Below are 20150 nucleotides of genomic sequence, written 5' to 3'. Positions count from 1 at the left end.
AAATATACTCAAACTGTTAGAGTTACACGAACAATTACAGAAACAGCTCTGTTCATTAAATGATTGGGTCAGTTACAATCCTACATACTTTAATGCAAATCCTACTGCCAATCTTTATATTAAACAGCTTCTTTGTATGACAACAGCAGTTGCATTCAAGCAACGTAACTAGAGTGTTTTAAAATACCTGACACTATATGAATTCATACCTGTGACAACCATTAGCTTGTTTAGAATTTCATTTGGTATTCTATTAAATTTTGTACAAACATTTGTGCAAATACAGATCACGAAGTTATTGAAACTTCAGCCATTCCAATTTTAGTCTTGATTTTCTTCCTTTATTTTCCTTCTCTGCACAATGAAGAAATTGAAGGAATATAATAGTTATGTCACCAATTTGTTACACAAAAAGTAACTCTGGTAAGTCGAGTAACCATGCCCAGCAGAGCTGACCTTCACAGTGAAATTTAGTATCCAAGTATGCAACCAACAAAATGACCCAGGCAATTAAGAGCCATAGTGTAAAGCTGATTAAATCTAGTTACTTTTTACTAATGAGTGAAGCATACACAAAGTGCATCTTCAGTTTCCACCTGCACATTAAATATGACACCATAGTTATAAGTATTTTGAAACATTAAGATGCAAACTTCAAGATCAAAAAAAGTCTTGCCTACACTTGGAGCCTGGGAAGGGCTGCAGTGACTCATGTTGACTACTCTGTAATGCAAACAGCATTTCACAATCAAACTACATTTATTATTATTGCCACAGTGTTAATAAAGCTTCAAAGCAAGTACTCTGCTCTGGCAATGCGTCACAGGTATCTACTACGAGGTTATGAAACTGAGATGTGGCTGGTGGATGGGGAAGGTTAAACTTCTGCAATCCCTGAGACTCAGGCTTTGTGCCAAGCCCAGCAGTGCTCCTACCACAGCTCAGCAGAGATGGATTTTATGAGGAAGATCCTCCTGTTACAAAGGAAGAAACAGGCCACTGTGCACCTGGATACTAGCATCACTGAGACAAGAAATAAGAATTAGTGCTCTTCATCTTTTTACTACCTCTGCCACAACAGTCCTTTGGCAACCCAGAGGTTCATGAGGAAGAGGAAATAATATGAACAAGAAACTCAGACACCTGGGACTGAATGCCACAAGATTACCCAATAATTTTTTTGAGGGTGGGGTGGTGGGCAGTGCAGAGACTTGCACCCACTTTATGTGGCTTTCCTGAGCAGAAGTTAAAAATGAACAGGTAGAAAGAAATGAAAACCAACACTGATAAGAATATGACCAACTTCATTTAAATACTTGAAAAAGTTGTACTCACTTTGGATGCAATACACTGCTCAGGGTGTTACACAGATTTAAGCTCCATTTTAGTCTGAGCTTTCCCTGTGACTGAGTTGCCACACTCAAGGATGGGTCAGACTCAGTGCATTTGAACTGAAGTTAAATGGCAAGTGATCTGGGACCCATTAGAATCTCTCCTCCCTTCTCTAGTATTTGATAGAAGACTTCTTACCTTTCCTCATCAAAGTTTTTTGGGTAAAAACCCTCACCCTATATAGTACTTTGCTTTCAGAAGTGTATACACCATTTCTTTAAGATTACATTTTTCTGGTTGTATTCATGTATGTTGCAAATAAAACCGAGGAGAAGTTGTCTCTAACACTCAACTGCATCAGCAATTTCATATTGCTTTGAAATACACAGTGCAAAAGAATGCAGGACTTCTGAAGTATTAACTCACATCTATACTGGCAAAGTGAGGGAAAAAACCCAGGACTTGATCTCAGCCTGACAGCTGGTAATTTAACAATTAGTGTAACCCCAAAACCACAGATGGGTGAGCCCTTGGTCTGATTTGTGCAGGCACCCAGGGAATCCTGAGCTGCTGCTCTCACCCTTACAGACCAGCAGGACAATGGTGTGCAGCCATGGACTACTCTTGGTGGCCACCTGGCCAGGATTTAGGGCCGGTCTTGGGCTTTGCCTGCATATCCAGGGCTCTTTTGGGGGGAAAGAGAGAGTTTAATGAAGCTGGGAATGGTTGTTCCTTCTGTGGGATACCCTTCCATCAATATTACCTGTATTTCACTTCAAAATGGACTGTTAAATTTTTATGTAGCAAATTAAAAGTGTCAGTTTAAAATTTAGGAAATCTCTGTTTATTCTCCTTTAATTTTTACCCTCTCCTTGCTTTCCACATTGCTACATAACAAACACTAAAGATTCTAACCCATGCCGCTGATTATCTCTTAATAAAATGAGCTCTATATGCAGGATTAGAGAACTATTACAAATACAAACTCAGCTGTGCTTCACACTAGCAATTCTCTATTTGATTTCTTAACTTAGTTAAACTATTAGATAACCTGATCATCTCTCAGCTATTTTTAAACAGGTCTTAGTCATTCAAACATGCTTGATGAGAACAGGATAATCTGTACAAACTGTTCACCTTCTTAATAATGAAAAACTGACAAATACTCCTTTACTTCTCCCCCACCAAAGCAGGGAAAAGACAACTTGGGACAGTGGGAAGGAAATGGGCCGAGGAGGGTGGAGGAGTAAACAAACATCTATTAATCTCTACTTCCAATAATTAACAACTTTAGCACATCACCAAACTTCAAACATAATTTCTACCCTGGCTTAAACCCAGTAACTTCATGATTGTTCTGAGGACAGGAGACTCTGAGGAAGTTAAATGAATCTGTCTGTACAATTACTGAAGATGGTTTCTAAATTAGCCACAATGGAAGAAACAAGAAGCTACAAATAAGCCTTTTGACAATTACAATTTCTACAGCATGTACCAAATTCTTAGTGCAAGCTAAGCTATTCTTTAGCCTAGAAACACACCAGGCAGAAGATTAACTAATTTCAGAAAAATAATGCCTCTTATTTACACACTTTGTACCTTACAGAAGACACTTCCCAGCAGTAGCAATCTCTAGAACAGAATTAAATCAATGAAGACCAAGTTTTGACCTTGCTTATTTGTTACTGCTTCTGTTTTCCACAGATCTGAAAACTGATATTACTTGCTGTATGGCTGCCCACTTGGTTGTAGACCAAATTTTGGCAAAAACTTTACATACATATAAAATTATATCATCTGCTTTGATAATAAACTACATCTTATATATTAATGGCAGTACCCAAAAGACTATCAAGAGGTAGATTTTTATTTTTCTATAGCTTATCTCAGGGAGACTATGTCCAGTTTGCAAGTAACACAACAAATCAGTCATAATTAAAAAAAAAAAATTATAGTTGACAGCATCACACTTAGCTAAGACCCGGTACTTTGCCATGGGCTCAAGTTATGTTATCCTAAGCTCTAATCAGAGCAGGTATTTGAAAGAAAAAAAAAAAAAAAAAAAAAAAAAAACAAACAACCCAGAAAAACAAACAAGCCATGTTTATATACTGTGAACATTTGGTAAAGGGTATATAAAGGCTTACATGCAAGAGTTAATGCATAATCTATTATTCCATTCCTTTTTAATATGAGTTACCTTCTAAGATCAGTGATTTCACCACAAAGCAATGTCCAATATATTGGGTTACTGGTACCAAGTCTGCAGACTTGCACACAAGTGGCAGAAAAAGCTGTTATCTGGCATAAAAAAATGGCACTTGGTGCTGTCCCTTTTCTGCCTTTCCTCAAATTGCTGTAACTGGTGACAGGCCCACAGAATCATTAAGTGACCAGAGGAGGTTGTTGAGAAAGGGAAAAAAGGAGATGGAGGAGTTACTCCACAGCTGAAAGAAGTGGCTGGGGAAAGGAAGCTGAAGGGGATGAGCTGGCAGCAGTATGTAACACAACTTCAGTACAAGGAGAGTTCATTTTTAGGTTCAGTCTTTTCTTCCCTGTAGGAACTAGAAAAATCAAAAATCCTCGCATCCGTGGCTCCATCACCCTCCTCACAAGTCAGCATCTAGAAAATACTGTTCTGCTTGAGGTGCAAGTCTTTTATCTTTACTTTTCCTACCTAAGAACTCAGACTGTCTTCTTGGAAAAATGAAAGGGGGGCCTATAAATGGACAGGGATAACAACTTGAGCTCTTCTATCTAACTGCTTCCATAAGGCATCCCACAATCCACTCAGCTCCCTTGAAGATTTTTTTTATTGTTTTAACTTGCAATTAAACACACACCACATACTTTATCACTTAATTGATAATTCCCACAGTCCTGCTAGTTACACTAAAGAAAACTCATCTTTGAAGCAGCACATGATAGAGTGATAAACCTGGAGACCCTTTCTTTGATCCACCTAGATGCACACAGAATCATCCCCTAGTAAGTGTTTATGCAAATCCCAATCTCTACAACACTCAGCCATCCCAGCTAGAATGCTTGCAACTTATATTTGTCTTCCATTAACACCTCTGGGATGACACTTGTGGTTATTCAAATACCTTCCTGACCTTCAGAAGTCAGACTTGCTGAACTTGGTATTCTAGAACACTACAGTGAGGATGCAGCCCTCGTTCCAAAGCATTTCCCGCTGATTACTCTTGATATGCAGAGCTGCAAACACAAGCTAGTTAGATAACAGAAACCATCCAAGCAGGGTTACAAGAAGCTACATGTTGGCTAATTTACACTCTGAGAAAGTATCCCTCTGTCCTGAAGAGGACAGTGTACAGATTTTAAAGGCAGAACAGCCTTTACCCAAGGTTGACTTTTTTCCCCCCACTCCTTTCAGTAAAACTTCTTTGGGAAGTTCAGCACAGAGCTGACATCCTGGTTTCCTGTTAGTGAAAATAACCTTCCCATCTGTATTTACATGAGGTTGGCTATTTATATGCAACGCCATGTTCTAACAAAAACAAGATGTCAAAAATCAGAAAAGAGGTAAAGATGTACTAGAATACAAGCACAAGCAAAGTTACTACATTAATTCAAACTATGGAAGTAGTTAGGAAAGAAGCTTTCTTAGGTAAACAAGTAAAGACACAGAAGATAAACCCACCAGATGATAATAAGAGCACATAGCTTAGGTACATTCATTTAAATATACATTTTAAGAACGTGACTTTCTCAGAGCACGGCTGTGTCTACTGAAGTTTGCTGGCCAGGGAATAGAGCTGTAAACCATTAATACCAATTTAAGCAGAACAGTGGAAATGCTGCACCTCAGCCAGGCTGTCCAACCAGTCCAACACTATTGTACCACACGTCTCCCAGACAAACCCAAGACAAACATCAAATGCCTTTTTTTCCTGAGGGCTACACATAATCCAGCTCACTGTATTTAAACTCATAAAATACAAGACATTCAACCCACAGATGCAGCTCCCCGAATTTTTTAACTTTATTTCAGCTAAAAAAAGTATAAGAACTTAGGACCATGCTTCCCAATTCTCTGCAAGATCAAACTGCTTTACCTACAAGCATCAGCATAAGGTGGGTTTGGTTTTGGGGTTTTTTGACAAAACAAATATAGGAAGTGACACCTGATTCACAGGTGTCTTGTCTGATAAATTATCTGTCAAGGTATGTAACTTAAAAGGTCCAATAGATAGTTAATGATTGAAGAATTGCCACAGAGCAGTGAATAATACTACAAAGGTCACAGTAAGAACTAAAGATATCAATTTTTTTTCCTTTTCAAATTCAGGACAGCCTAAAATGAGTTGCAGTAAGTGAATCTTGCAAAAAATTCACTTACTAGAATTCATGTCTAAGTCTTACAAAGCCAACCAGTAGGTTCTATGTGATTACTGCTGAACCAATCTATTTAAGAAGTTGAGCTGTTCAGGGGTGTGTTTAAGTGCACATGGAATTGAAAAAGACACAACATACATTTTCAGATTAGTCCAGTAATACTGAATCTGCTTTTTGTTCTGATAGGCTCATAGAACATAGAAGGCAGATCCATTTTATGAATTGAGCCCTGTGCTGTATGGACAATTTAAAAAGTACTTAAATTGAAAGCCATAAAAAGAACATCTAGTGTAATAAAAACCTTAAGTTGACAGTATAAACTCCTCTTTAATGCAACAGTAGCTAGCTCAGTAACTTCAGTCCATCTCATCATGGCAGCATGCTCAGAACACCACTTCTAAAATCAGCTTATCAAGTATTATTTCTCTGCAGGTATCCTCCTTTGTTTTCATAAACCACTCAAATATGGCCAACAATGATGTTGTTTAAACACACTTATCAGTTCTGAGTAATGAGGGCAATATGAAGGATTACAGATTACTCCAGAATCAAGAATTTAAAAAACTCCTCAGACTTAATTAAGAACTGAAATTTTGTGGTCCACAGTTTTCCTATATGGACCAGGTACAGACCATACATTCCTACAAATATGTCTGAACAACTTACAGTATTTCTCAAAAAACAGAATTTTAGGTAAAATCTACAGGAAAATATAGCTAAACTGTAAAGCATCCTAAAGAAATTATTAATTTAATAATAAGCAGGTGTTATCATGTGTTCAAGTACCACTTGAAAATTCAACTGTTCACTCAAGTTGTGTGGGCACTTTTCCCAAGCAAGAGTCATCAACTAATCTAGGAGTGTTGAAAGTGGGTGTGGATGGACAATTAACAGGATCAAGCAAAGAATTAGAAAGCATAAGTTATTAGTAATGTATTACATAAAAAGCTGACTGAAAATAGAGTTGAACAATACACAGACATAACTTTTCCCTTCTGAATGCATTAGCATCTCAGGAATTCCCAGTTCTGTCACTAGGTAAAAAGTACAGTTAGAATATCAGACATCATCCAAGTTTTTTAAGCTCTGTCCTCAAAATCACTATGAAGTATTCAGCATATTTCTGACATTCTACAGTGGATAGGAATTAAGGTCAAGATATTCTATGATTAATATATTGCAACTATTTCTACTGAAAAAGGGAAGAAAACTTTCCAGTTTCTCTGCAGGGGAAGAGCTGTGTCAGAAATGAACAAGTGCAAGTGCACATTTTGTGATCAGGTGCAAACTGTATAAAATCCAATGTCACTTTGAGTGATGTCCCAACTTCCTTTTTGAAGCTGCTGACATTACCCTGACATGCAAAAGGAAGTTACTCTATTTAAAATGCTTCACTGTATCTCAAGACAGTGCCAAAGGCATTTTTCTTCTTTGAATCAATCCATGTATTTTGGGGAGTCTGTGCTGTATTTTGCTTTTTGGGGGGAAGGGCTGTGGGATGGGTTCAAAAACTGTTTTATATTAACCAAGTTCCAGATATTAATACTGTGCATTCATTAACTTTGTGTGAGTCTTTCCTGGACTCAAAGGGCACCTTAAATTAAATCACACTAGAACACTCAATATGAACTGGCAGGTGGAAGAGCTCTGATACACACCCAGGATCATTTCAAATCTTCGTATTCCTTCCAAGTTGAAGCATTACAGAAATAAGCACATTTTACACTACTGGGGAAGCAATAATGCTGATTAATCTAATACACGGTTTATTATAAAAAAGAATTAATGAGGATTTGTAGCTCAGTTTCAGCAATTTTAATTGTCCTACTAAGTTAGTATTTCAGCACTGAAGAGTGGGCTGGTTCAGTCTGGCTCATTGCATTTACCCTAAGAATATGTATTTTGTATTACCAAACAACAAAGATTTTGAAAAACTTTTATTCTGAGCAGTATATTGTGTGGCATCTAACTTTCAGATGAAAGTTAAACAGAGAAGGTTTCTGAGTGATGGTATATGATACATTCACTTGTAGAATTACTAAATCTGGTATGAAAAAGGTAGCTTTGGGTTTAATTCCACCATTTCAGTATCTATTTCATTATTTAACTATTAGCCCATAGTTAAATGGTCCCTTTCATTTGGTATAAATAAGTAATATTTAAATTGTGGTTTTATTTTTTCCTTTTTCAACAGAAGGGTACTATGAGATACAGTTCTTAAATCTAAACAGCCCACTGAAAAGAACAGATGCTACTAACACAATCCTAAAATACTGGTAGCTGCCAGCTATTTTCTGGACAATGAAAGTGTAAGTCTGATGAATGCTTATCTGGCATATGTCAGCACTGCCACAGAAAAGGCTGGTGCTGCATCCTCCCTCTCACCACTGCTGCTTAGTTCTGCACTCCTCCTTAAAGCAAATTTGCCTCTACACGGAACAGAAGAACCAATTAACCTCAGTGAAAAAGAAGCAGCCAAATCACTTTCCCATCTTGCCTGGCCACGTGAGCAGCAGGTGCTTCCTTTGGCACACACCAAAAGATGAAGTTTAGAAGTTCCAACTGCTCACAGAGACACAGCCTGAGAACCACAGTGGCCCAGCTTCACTTGCTGCTGCCAGCAGAGAACAGCAGTAAATATTAGGACAGCTTTCCCATTGTTTCCTGGCTACAAAACACAGCCATTTCATCAGAATCCAAATCAAAACACAAGACTGTCATTTCAGTCCTCGTAAGTAGAAGCTGTTTACTAGATTTATTAAGGGGATGCAAGTTGCACACTTGTGTGCCAATGAACCACTACACTTGGACAAACCCTAATAGACCATGTGGTAAAAGGCCATTTAAAAAAATCAGATAAAAGTTTTCAGAATCTCAACTCTCATATTGACTGAATGCTTTTAAGTTTCACCATCTGTTTTTAAATGCCACAGCACTTTAAAAGCCCACAGCCTATATCTACATCATTCAAGTGTTCTGCAAAAGCTTTATTTCCTACCTTCACACAAAGTAACTCCAATGCTTGCTAGAAAAGCTTTACTTTTGTTCCTCTCAGTGATGACATAAATCACTTAGTTACTCACAATAAACCAGCTGCAACTGCAAAAAGCCAATCCTACTTATGCAGCTTCTCAAACTGCTACATACCTTCAAAGCAAATAAACAGACTCTGTGAAGTAAAACCAATTCACTTGATCCTTCCTAATTCATATTTAAAGCAAAATGAAAATATTTTGTAAGAACTCATCCAAATTGATAAACAGGAACTTTGGACTAAATTTACATCCCGTTAACTACCCTCTCTTTGGCAGGAAGTGTTAGATGTGCCACAGGAAACTACCCAACTCCTAGACTATGGACTGGCTTGACCTTACAGTCAGTTTCCAATCAGCCTCCTCAGTTAATAATGGATTTGTGCCTCAAACCATAGGGATTTATAATCAATTCCACATATAAACGCCAACATTTTTCTTCATGAGTAAAGGTAGCTGTTACCAAAATATTTATAAACCTGATTGACTAAAGTGTGGTCTTTCTCTGTGAAGTAAGAGAGGAAATGTTTTTTAAAACATTATCCTATGTGCAACTACCATTTTTACGGGATAAGGATTTTCAACCCCCCTCTCACCACAAAGAGAACTCAGAGCCTAAGCTAGCAGCTCTGTCTTACAGAAGATTATTATGGGATCTTTACCAATGACAAGAGGAGCCTGCTCAAGTGGCCTGTAATGTGGCCTGGTCCCAGCAAGAGTGGTTTCATCCTTCTTCCATCACTCCTTCAAGTCACACTGGGGTTTTTTTCCCCAAATAATTTTTAGACAGATTAGTTCCAGATGCTATTCCTGGCATGGCTTTAACACTAGCAGTGCTAGCACAAGGATGATGCTGGGAATGTGGTTAGGCCTGTTTCTCTCTGCAGCAGTGCACACTTCAGTGAGCTTAAATTATCCACCAGCCTGCAGCTTAGAAGTGGCAGCATTAGGCTCAAACTGAACTTCACTGCCTTGAAACCTTGCTGGAAATTTAAAAGTAGCAAGGTTTACACTGTGGGGAGCCTCTGGAGCATTCTACTCTGCAGGCTTGTTTTTTAGAACAATTTTAAAGGGAAAACTAGAGACTGCCAGTGAAGTTACAGCAGAGAAAGCAGCACTATGACTCTTCTTTAAACAATAAAATTCCTTGGACTAAAACTCACACTTGAAAACATGGTTTTAAGGAGAGGGCTTCAATATCAGGATTTGGGTTGTAGTTCCACGGCATTTAGAAATACAACCCCAATGCTGGCCTTCCAGCAGCATGCACTGAAATTCAGTCATTACATCAGAAACCTCCAGGAACAACACTTCATTCCCTGAGGAAATGACAAGCTGGCACAAAACCAAAACACTTACTCAGAAAAAAATATCCCAAACAGATTCAGGAGACCCAGGTTTATATTTTCTCTGTAAAACTTCTTTTGTTTCAGTATATGGCTAACAATTATTTATCAAGTTCTAAATACTTCAATTGTAACTGAAATAACAAGAAAAAGAAGGGCATTACACATTCTTGAAATATATTAAGAGAGTGTTGCCCCAAAGCAGGAAGTCACAGAAACTAAGATATGGACCCAAATATTATAACTTTCTTCCTGTTATCCTGGGTTATACAAAAGCAGGCTATTCCAAATTGCAATGAGATGTACCTAAGTGAAAACCTACAAATTATACTTCAGTTAGTCACACTGAATATCTAACTTCATACTGGATCTTACACGTTAAATGCAAGGCAAAGCATGTCTCGTAACAGTAACCATCTTTCCTCATGTCAAATAATTTCTAAATTTCACAATAGCACAAAAAATCAGGTAACACCAGTACACACAAAACAGAATTTTTGGCCTATCTTGCAGCTTCAAATGCAATTTGAAATGTTGCTTTTTCTCAATTACATTTTCTCAGGCAGTTTGGCACAATTCTTGGGAAAAAAAATTTAAAAAAACAATTATATATGCAACACAAAACTGCATTATAAACTCAGAATCAATTACCATTCTGTTTCCAGTATGATTCCATTATTTAAGCTTCAAAGTGTAGCAATAGTTACCATCAGATGCTTGAAGAAGTGCTTGCAAGTAACAATTTCAAACCTAAACTGGACATGAGAGAAAATATTCACAGCAATTGCCCACAGTGCAATGTGGTGTATTCTAGCTGATGTTATTTTGGTGGATGCATTTAATCCTTTCCATTTCACTCCAATTAAAACACATGAATAAAATATTTAAAGCAAACACCTTTAAGGTATCACTAACCTTCCATGAGCATGGAAATCCAGGCGCAAGAACTGCTCCTCATGTGACACTGCTCGTTTGGCACGCTGGTGTTTTTGGTGTAACAAATCCACGTCATAGGACAGTCCCTCATAGTGTCTAATGTACTTGTTTAGAGGATTTCCATACTGGCCTGGAAAACAGAGACAAGCAAGGTTATAACCATACTACCAGGCATGGCAGACATGTGGTGCAAAGCAGTTGGTAACAAGGACCCAAATTCCACATTTTATCCATTTTAATTTATTTTTCTCCTTTGTACACATCAGATTCATTCTACTCTAGTCCCACAGACACGACAAAATCTGCAGCTACAAGTGCATCAGATGGGCCTTTGAAAGCATCTTCTACTTGAATTTCAATACAAGTATAGTTCATTTACTCCAAAACTACCCCACAATGCAAACTACATTGCTGTCAACAGGAATGCTTGAGAAATGTTTTAGAAAAGCACTCCTGATTCAAAATAAGAAGTGCAACAGCTGAATATCTCTCTTCAGGTTCCCTGAAATTGTGCTTCCAACTTCACTCTGCAGTCGTGACACCACACTATCTGCTCAGAATGATGGTAGTCTACATGTGAAATATCCAGGGAAATTAAGAGCAAATCATGACACCTAGCAACACATTTTGTATCACATGGAATGTTCTACCACATGGAAAAGTTTTATTAAAATGTATCTCCAGAGATGTAGATTCAGTTTAGTCTATTTTGTACAATTCCTTCTAGGGTAATATTTATGCTTTATGTTAAAATGAGTTCATGGAAGAAAATGGCAAAGATTTTTACCCTCCTATCCTGATGGAGGAAGAGACACTAATCACTAAAAGAGCCCCAAAATACAACTTGTGGAGAAAACTAGAGGAACTCTGAATTATGCAAGAAGAAACAATACTATCTCATAATCAATTTAACTTCAAACCAACCTAAATGTTAGTTGTCAGGCACGACATGTGGTATTTTTCTTCAGATATCTAAAAGATGGCCAAGTAAATTAATACTTTCAAATGCATTGCTTGCATTTAGCAGCCATGTGCACAAGATGATATTGCTGTATCTGTTTAAAATTCAATTAATGCTATACTGCAGAGAAATCCCATTCAAATTTACTCACAGTACTGTAGGCTTCTGCAAATGTTGACTCTTCATTGTTAACTGCAAATACATTCCAATAACAAAACTTCATTCTAATTTCCTCTCACTCTCAGTCTCAAAACACATGTCCATTCTCACTCGGGTTTCCAAAAAGGAAAGTGTCTTAGGCACCTTGAAATGTTTAAAATGTGTGGCTCAAGGAAGTCCACATTAATTCTAATCCCAGTAAGACACAGGACCATTAAAAGGTTTCAGTAACTAGCAGGAGTTGTGAGGATACAGGATGCTGTCTGTTTCTGTTGTTTCTCTCATCACTTCCAACAGAATCCCTCCAAAATGAACTATAACACCTCCTATAACCCAAGAACTTCTATGTACCAAATCAGATTGGCCTGAGATCATGCACAATATATGCATGTGCCTGACTACAGATACACGCTTTCCAATTCCAGGTGTATGACCCAGAAGTGTCAACATTTAAGAAGACAAGCTTCAAAATTAATTGATATAGGCTAAAACTTATAAGTTTTAATTGTTAAATGAACCTGAATCTAGAATATTATATTAAAAACTTGCTTTAAGAACTTGATCAAAACTAGAGAGTAAGTGCACTGCAGAATGTGTAAACCCCTGTGCTCCAGAATCATTTTTAAACTGAAGGAAGCTTGTAATAATGCACTCCTTAAAATGTTAGAGACCATTTCTCTTCTCAGTATTGCAAGACACTTCAAACAGCTTCAGGCACCCAGAAAAAAAAATATTTCCAAGTGTGACAACTTACTGAAGACCCAATGACACTTGGCACTCGATCCAGGTCTCATGACCACGTGAAAAGATGAGAGACAGTGTTTAACTGAGTCACAAAGAATAGTTTTTAAGTGCTAACTACTGTGACAAGACAGCCAAAGACTACTGACATTAGAAGTTTTATAACTGTTCTCTCTGCTAAGGAAAAGCAGAGGGTTTTAAGCAAAGATATTGCTTCTTAACAACAACAAAAAATTAATACACTTGGTATGATCACACAGGGAAACAACACTTTCTTTTCCTTTTCTCCAAAACTTAAAGAACTCCTTATGTTTTAAGTACTCTCATAGCAAACACTTAACACAAACACTCCTGCTGCTCTCTTTTTGCTTAAGCAGAGCAGCTGCACAGCACCTAGAGCATTATGGCTTCTCCAAAAAGGGACTTAATGCTTCAAAATTAACAGTTTCACTTCCAGAAACCTCTGTAACATCAACATTGCTACAGCATTCAAAGTCTGCAACTGATCACACTCTCCTTGTAATTAAATCAGATACCTATCAAAAGGGATTATCTTCTTTACAAAGGTAGCTTAATAAGTAGCTCAACCATAGTAACACAGGAATCTATAGAGGATTCTGAGGCAAAAGTTCATTAAACTGAGTTACACGAGGCAGTTAGAACAGCTGGTCCAGTCTGTGTAATTAGAAGACTGCATCAAAAAGGAAGAAGTCTTTCACAGAATCTGGAAGTGGCACACCCCAAGAAATCATTATGATAGCACACACCAGATCCCAACCTCTGTTACAAACACTACCCTATTTTCTGTAAATGAAAAACTTGGGGTTTGGGTTTTTTTAACAAAGATTGCATGACAAGGATCTTTTCAATTAAGGATACAGTCAGGAAGCCCACAGTAACAAACACTGAACCATGAACACCTAAATGTAGTTTATGGGAACTGCTCTACAAATTCCATGTGTCATGTTGCCATCAACAAAACAAAACAGCGTGATGCCTTCCAGGCAATCTGGTGGAATAAAACAACATTACACTCCACCTAAACACTAAGCTGGGAGACAGAAACCCTTTAGGATACAGACATCAGACACTGACAAGGGGATGGCTTTTGAACTTGACAGTACAGTCTTCCAAAGACTTGCTAAACTAGATGTGGCATTTCCTGCGACAAATTCCCTGCAGGAACGAAGCTTTACTCTCACCAGCTTAGAACCAAACACCGGGAAGGACTTAAAACAGAATCCAGCAGAGCATTTAGGCAAATGTCTCAGTGTGCCAGTCCCTGTGAAAGATGTTTTGTGTGGGGATATACAACTCTTCAGGATCCCTAGAGAGCTGTGAAGCATCTACAGTTGTTGTTGCTGTGAACAAACAAATCCCACTGGACAGGTATGGAGTCTGAGACATGTACTCTCACCTTCTAACCAGCCTTATGCAAAGGCTAAATTGGATCATCCCTGTGATTGTAGCTGTGAGCTTCCTGGCACAAGGTGAGCAAACACATGGAGCAGTTCTCTGGTGGGATGTGCTCAAGGATTCCCTGGTCAGTTATTTTCCCAGAGAAAACCATGAAGAGCTTTTCCCCCCAGACAAACCCTTCCCAGCCTGCACCTGCAGCAGATGACACGAGCAGGGGAACACTGCAGCCACCTGGATATCCACAAGCCCACAGGATCAGATGGGATGTGTCCAGGAGTGCTGAGGGGGCTGCCTGGACCCACTTCAAGGCTTCCATCACCTTTCTAAAAAGCTCCTGACAAATGTCATCCACATCTTCAAGGAGCAGGGCCTGGAGAATTACAGGCTGGTCAGACTAATCTCAGTGTCTGTGAAGATTCTGGAGGACATTTTTATGGAAGCTAGCTCCATGCACAAAAAAAATGACTAGTAATAAACAGTACTGAAAGTTTACCCATGTAAATATAAATATCTATTAATTTTATACACATCATTATAAAACAGAGTAACATTTAACTTCCCATAAGAGGATAAATCAAGCATGCACTGTTCTAAAAGATGAAGTTTGCATTAAACCACTCAGATTAAAACTTGCATGACAAATGCAAATAGCTCAAGCACAACTCAAGTTTGTTAGTGGGGTGGAAAAAAGCACAGAACACAACTTGAGAGAGTATCAGAAATTCTGCAGAAGCCAAGCTAACTCACCAGACAAGTCTTATTACTGCAAGCATCATCACTAATTGGCAGATTTAAAATGCCAGCATGTGATAAACATCTTGTAGAGAATTATTATTATAATTTCAATTAAGATAATCAAAGCAACTTTTGCTTCAAGTTATTTTCAACATACAGTTTATCTATCTTACAAAAAAAGCTCCATTTACACGGGACATTAAAGAATGTACACTGCATTGAGATTTAGCAAGGCAGAAATTCTACCATATACCTCCTGACTTGGACTTCTCTGAAGAATTTATTCAGGCTGTTGTTTCCAAACTGCCAGCAGAAGGGCAGGCCCTGCTGCCCTTTTACACCTACTCTGTTTCCATTCTTCCCTTGCACTGGCACTAGGTTCAGCTGACAAAAATATTCTCTCTTTTCTGGTCAAGTGAGTTTTTGGTGAAAGAAAAACATGTAATCAAGAAGTCAAGTCAGGATCATTTCCCTTCACTGAGGCCTCCATTTAGGGCACGGTCAGACAGTATGGCAACACCAGTGCCAGCACATGTCTGCTTTTTATTGACCTTCTTCCCCTCCACCCTGTGAAAGTCCCAGTTCTTCTTCCCCATCAGCCCTGGGTTTGCTCAATAAAGCAACTCTAGTTACACATCTGCAGGAACTGATTAATTTTTTTTTCTTTGGATTGACTTCTCATGCCAGGAGGAGAGGTGGGATTGCAGGGCCAGGGCAGGACCTCCAGACAGCAGTAACTCAGTACAGCAGCCCTGCCATGCTGCAAAATGAACCTTTGCATCTTTTGAAAGTATAAACAAACTGCACTCTGAGGCTTTTGGGCAATAGTATTTCAAAGCAATCACCTAAACATCTGATTTTATTTATTTTTAATTACCACAGGCATTTCTGAAACAACCATCTGACAGCTGTCTTGACTAGGCACTGTCTCAGCCATAATGTTTTTATTTTCAACTCCAAATAAATGTTGGAGGCTGAATGCTGCCATATTTATGAAGGCTACTGTTCTTCTCAATTTATAATAAGAACACAACTAAATCACTCAGATGCTGATAGCTCATAAATGCCTTCCCACAACTCCCCCATGTGTCCAGAAAAAAAGCAGAATTTCTCCCATGCTCACTGGGAAATAGGCAGTTCAACATCCAGCAGTACAAGACACTAAGATACAACTTGGAAGTCCAAGAAACATAAAAAGAGCATGTTGTACCAGGGACAAGAAACTATTTATCATAAATTTGCAATGATATTCAGCATTTCATCAGCCTAGCCAAAGCATGGTCACTCTTGTTAAATCCAAGCTTGTCAGAGACCTCAACAGTTCTCCTTTGTGTTTGCTATTGCTTTTTCCCTTTTTTTTTTTTTTTTTAATGACTCTTAGGTAGAAGGAGAGGTTAAATTAGTTATTTCCATTCCTCTGTGAACATCATTATGTATGGGTAATTAAGTACTGATTAATATACCTGTATGCATCCTCATCACATGCAATAAAGCATGCTGCAAAAAGCTGCCAATAATATCACCCAACTGAAGCACCACTTCACACACATCAAAATTCATGACAGCAGCAGTGAGAGAAGAGATGCCTTAAACCAAGCAGTTCCAGGGGTGTTGGGAAGATGCTGAGATTCACTTTTAAAAAAAGAATTCTTAAAAGTCACGGTACAATATACCCTATCTCAAGTAGACACCATATACCAGAAATTAAATTCTAGCTTTCCCTAATTACTATCAGAAAGAAAACAAAATAAATGGTGTGGCTTTTCCTTCTTATACTATTTAAACAGTACCCAAACTGACCTGCTGGACCACTGGTTTCATGAAGGTGATATTTATGCAGTGGAAGCAAAGAAAGCAGAAGAAAACACTAAAGTGATCTAATACCAGAACCTGACCAAGAATGTTTGTGGGCATTTAAGGCCAAACTTCTGATAACGCCTCTGCTTTAACCACACAGACACAACCTTCCAAAACTATGAAGCAGCCCAGGACAGACTCTGCAGTACATTTCACAGGGCAGCAGCACTACTGATTGCTTTGGATTGCATTCCCCTTGCAATTTTAAGAACAATAAAAATGAGAACTGAAAATATTTTTTTAAGAAAACAAAGAGATTTCACTTAACCTTTTCAAATAAACCATGCAAATTATGCTGTGCCATTTTTTTAGAAGTTGATTTTATGATTCATACTTAGCTCTGAGGTAATGCTACAGTTGGTTTTATTAATCTATACCTTTATATATAGAATATGTAGAGTGCCTGCACAGTACACATTCACTTGTGTAATTCTGAAAGAGTTCAACCTCGGGTATCCCATAAACATAATCCAATCTTAGACCAAACATACAAACTCCTAATTATTTTTGAAGTGCAGATTAATGAAATTTTCAAAATTATTACTATTTAATACCTATGTGGCTTAAACCCAGACAACTTTACAGATAAATGAAACTTAGCTTCAAGATCTGTGTACGATTAATGAGACCAGATGCACTGCACATAAATGAAATGTAATTTTTGGGTTCTTATCAGTCCTTTGCAGTTTGCACTCCTCTCACTGTAACTTCTTCAAGAGTCATGAACTTGCCCTTTCCACACAGATATTAATGCCTGCCTAGAAGGGAAAATATGCAAATGAAGAACCTATTTTTCAATAAACAAAAATATTTGCAGCATATAAGAAACTCTAGAAATGTGAACACAGGTAAAATAGACCTTCCTAAACTTAAAAGTCTATTTTTAATTTAACACAGAACTATGGCAAATCTTTCATAATTACAGTCAGACTTTTACAAGAAATGTTCCACTGGATATTTTAGAGATGTGTATTGGCACTATCACCAGATTTCTATCCAGCATTATTAATCTTTCTTTAAAGATTTACCTGCACTGTAACATACCAAAGACATGCACTTCTACCAACTAATAGCGAGGTGTGCTTCCTAGTCCCCAGAAACGTTGACGATGCCTATTCCTCTCCCAGAGAAAAAAATTAACAGGAATTTCTGAAATACATTTCATGAACTTCCATCTATATATCCAGAGGACTGCACCTCACATTTTTACTACGATTTTTAAGGCACAATTGCCTGCCTGGAACTAAACAGTGAAAACAACCCTCACAACTGGTTAATTAATTATTTTGAGTTAGTTCTGTGCCAGCACCATTTAGTTCAGAAAACAAAGACGCCTTGAAAGCATGCCAAAAATTAAGTCTGAAATATCTCGATAGCTTACAAAAATCCACGAAGAAAAACGTAAATTCTTTAGTGCATCCCACTCCTAATCATACAAATAACAGGATGGCTTCTGACCATACAAATCAGGCTGCTTTTTTTCTCACGGCTTAGCCACAAATACAAGCAACTGAAGTTTCCCATACTTTGATGTTACTTTTTGAGAATGTGTGGAAGACCAGCATTTAGCGCTAGCTTCTTTGTTAATAAACCTACATATTGATGCACACAGAGGCAGAGCCCAGATAAATCAGAAAGGTGCCAAATGAAACAGAGGAAACAAGTCTTTATCAGTTGTTCCACCCACAGTTCTCTAGAAACACCCTCCCAAGTCCACCCTTCCCGAAACTCTTTCTCTGTACAAAGTCGAAACTATTTTCCCTGCCATGATTTGGTCAATTAAATATGACCAGGCGCAGTGGAGAAACTGCCCAGCTCCTAACGCCGAGGAACAATTCCTAACGGGAGCCGATACAGTTACACGTCCCCATAAACACAAGCGAGTTTAGCCCCGGCCTGGGGGAGCGGAGACCCTGCTGGAAGTCACGGGCAGAACCCGGGCTCCTCTTTTATTTCCTTAAGCTGAACTTTCCGCCTGCCCGTCTTTCCCGGTTTCGGGGAGAGAGAAGCGGCCGCGAGGGCAGGGAGCCGGGAAGCGGCCACCGGGACCGGGGGGAAGTCCTGAGGGACGGAAGCGGAGCCGGGAGGGGAAAACAAACAAACACAGCCGAGCGCAGAGAGAAGGACCCGAGGGGGAAGAAGAGCGGAGGACAACTGACCCGCTCCTCGGCGGGGAAAGTCCCGGGGAAGGCGCGGGGCGCCAGGCCGGCCCCGGGCGGCGGGGAGAGGCCCGGCCGGGCTGAAGCAGCGGGCGGAACGGGGAGCCCGGCTGGCGGCCCAGCCGCGGCCCTGGCGCCGGGGCGCCCCGGAGAGCGGGGCCCGCCGCCCCCGGCCCCGAGCGCCGGAGACGGGAGAGAGAGAGAGAAAGACAGAGGGAAGAAGGAGGGAGGGAGAGAGGAAGGGAGACGGCCCCAAAGCAGGGCCCCGCGAGGCCGGGCGGCTCCTCACCTCCAGCGCCCGCCGCGCAGGAGCACAGCAGGATTATCGTCCCCGCCAGATCCATCTCCACCGGGCGCAGGCCCCGCCGCCGCCGCCTACCCACGGCACATCCGCCCCAGACCGGCGCCGGGCGGGATAGGGAGGGGCGAGCTGGGTGCCTCCCTCCGCTTTGTCCCCCGCCGCTCCCGAGGACTGTTCCCGCCCACGGAACGGCAGCGGATCGCCCGGGAGGATCGACGGCTCCCCGGCAGCACTGCCCCCCCTCCCTCCGCTCCGCGCGCCGCCGCTCCCTCCGCCCGCGCGCGCGCCAGACGCCGCCGGCGGGGCGGGGCCGCGGGACACGCCCAGAGCGCGCGGAACGCCCCGCCCCGCCCACGCGCAAGGGGGCGGGGCTCGGCGGAAGGGGCGGGGTCCTGTGAACACGCCCTGGGGCGGGGCCGCGCGAGGGGCGGGGCCTCTCCCGCCGCTTCCGGGGCCGGCGCTGCGCAGCCCTCACCGCACCGGAGTACGGACAGACCGAGAGACCGCACGGCATGTGTCCTGTGTCCCCTCACCGCGTACACGGCTCTTCCTTGCACAGAGCTAATTCACTTTTAGAGTTTTGCTCTGGTTTCCTTCATCCCCTTAACAGATACACGTTGTTTCCTTGCACAAACTAATTTACGTACTTTCAGAGTTTTATTTTAAGTCACCGACTTCTCCCGATGCTGTACATGTGAAGCGTTACAGTGTCCCCACTGAACAGGGACTTGTCATTCTGAGACTGTCTCTTCACAATTCAAGGGTACAGGAAAATCTTCCCGTAGAAATACAAATGTGAGACATCTGAGCAAA

At 40.2% G+C, this 20150-nt stretch overlaps 1 protein-coding gene across 1 annotated transcript in view; it reads right to left on the bottom strand.

The window, feature by feature from the left end:
• ADAM10 (ADAM metallopeptidase domain 10) overlaps nt 1-19456 on the bottom strand; it is a 42181-nt gene extending 22725 nt beyond the window's left edge. Inside the window, exons 1-2 of the mRNA XM_063169586.1 lie at nt 19326-19456; nt 10985-11135 (exon numbers count right to left, since the gene is read on the bottom strand). Of these exons, the coding sequence (XP_063025656.1) occupies nt 10985-11135; nt 19326-19380 (206 nt within the window). The 5' untranslated portion in view covers nt 19381-19456. The remainder of the gene's footprint in view (nt 1-10984; nt 11136-19325) is intronic.
• Nucleotides 19457-20150: the final 694 nt, after the last annotated feature.

The sequence above is a fragment of the Melospiza melodia genome, chromosome 15, assembly GCF_035770615.1.
Source record: "Melospiza melodia melodia isolate bMelMel2 chromosome 15, bMelMel2.pri, whole genome shotgun sequence".
Lineage (NCBI taxonomy): Eukaryota > Metazoa > Chordata > Aves > Passeriformes > Passerellidae > Melospiza > Melospiza melodia.
This window is presented reverse-complemented; position numbering and strand designations above follow the sequence as displayed.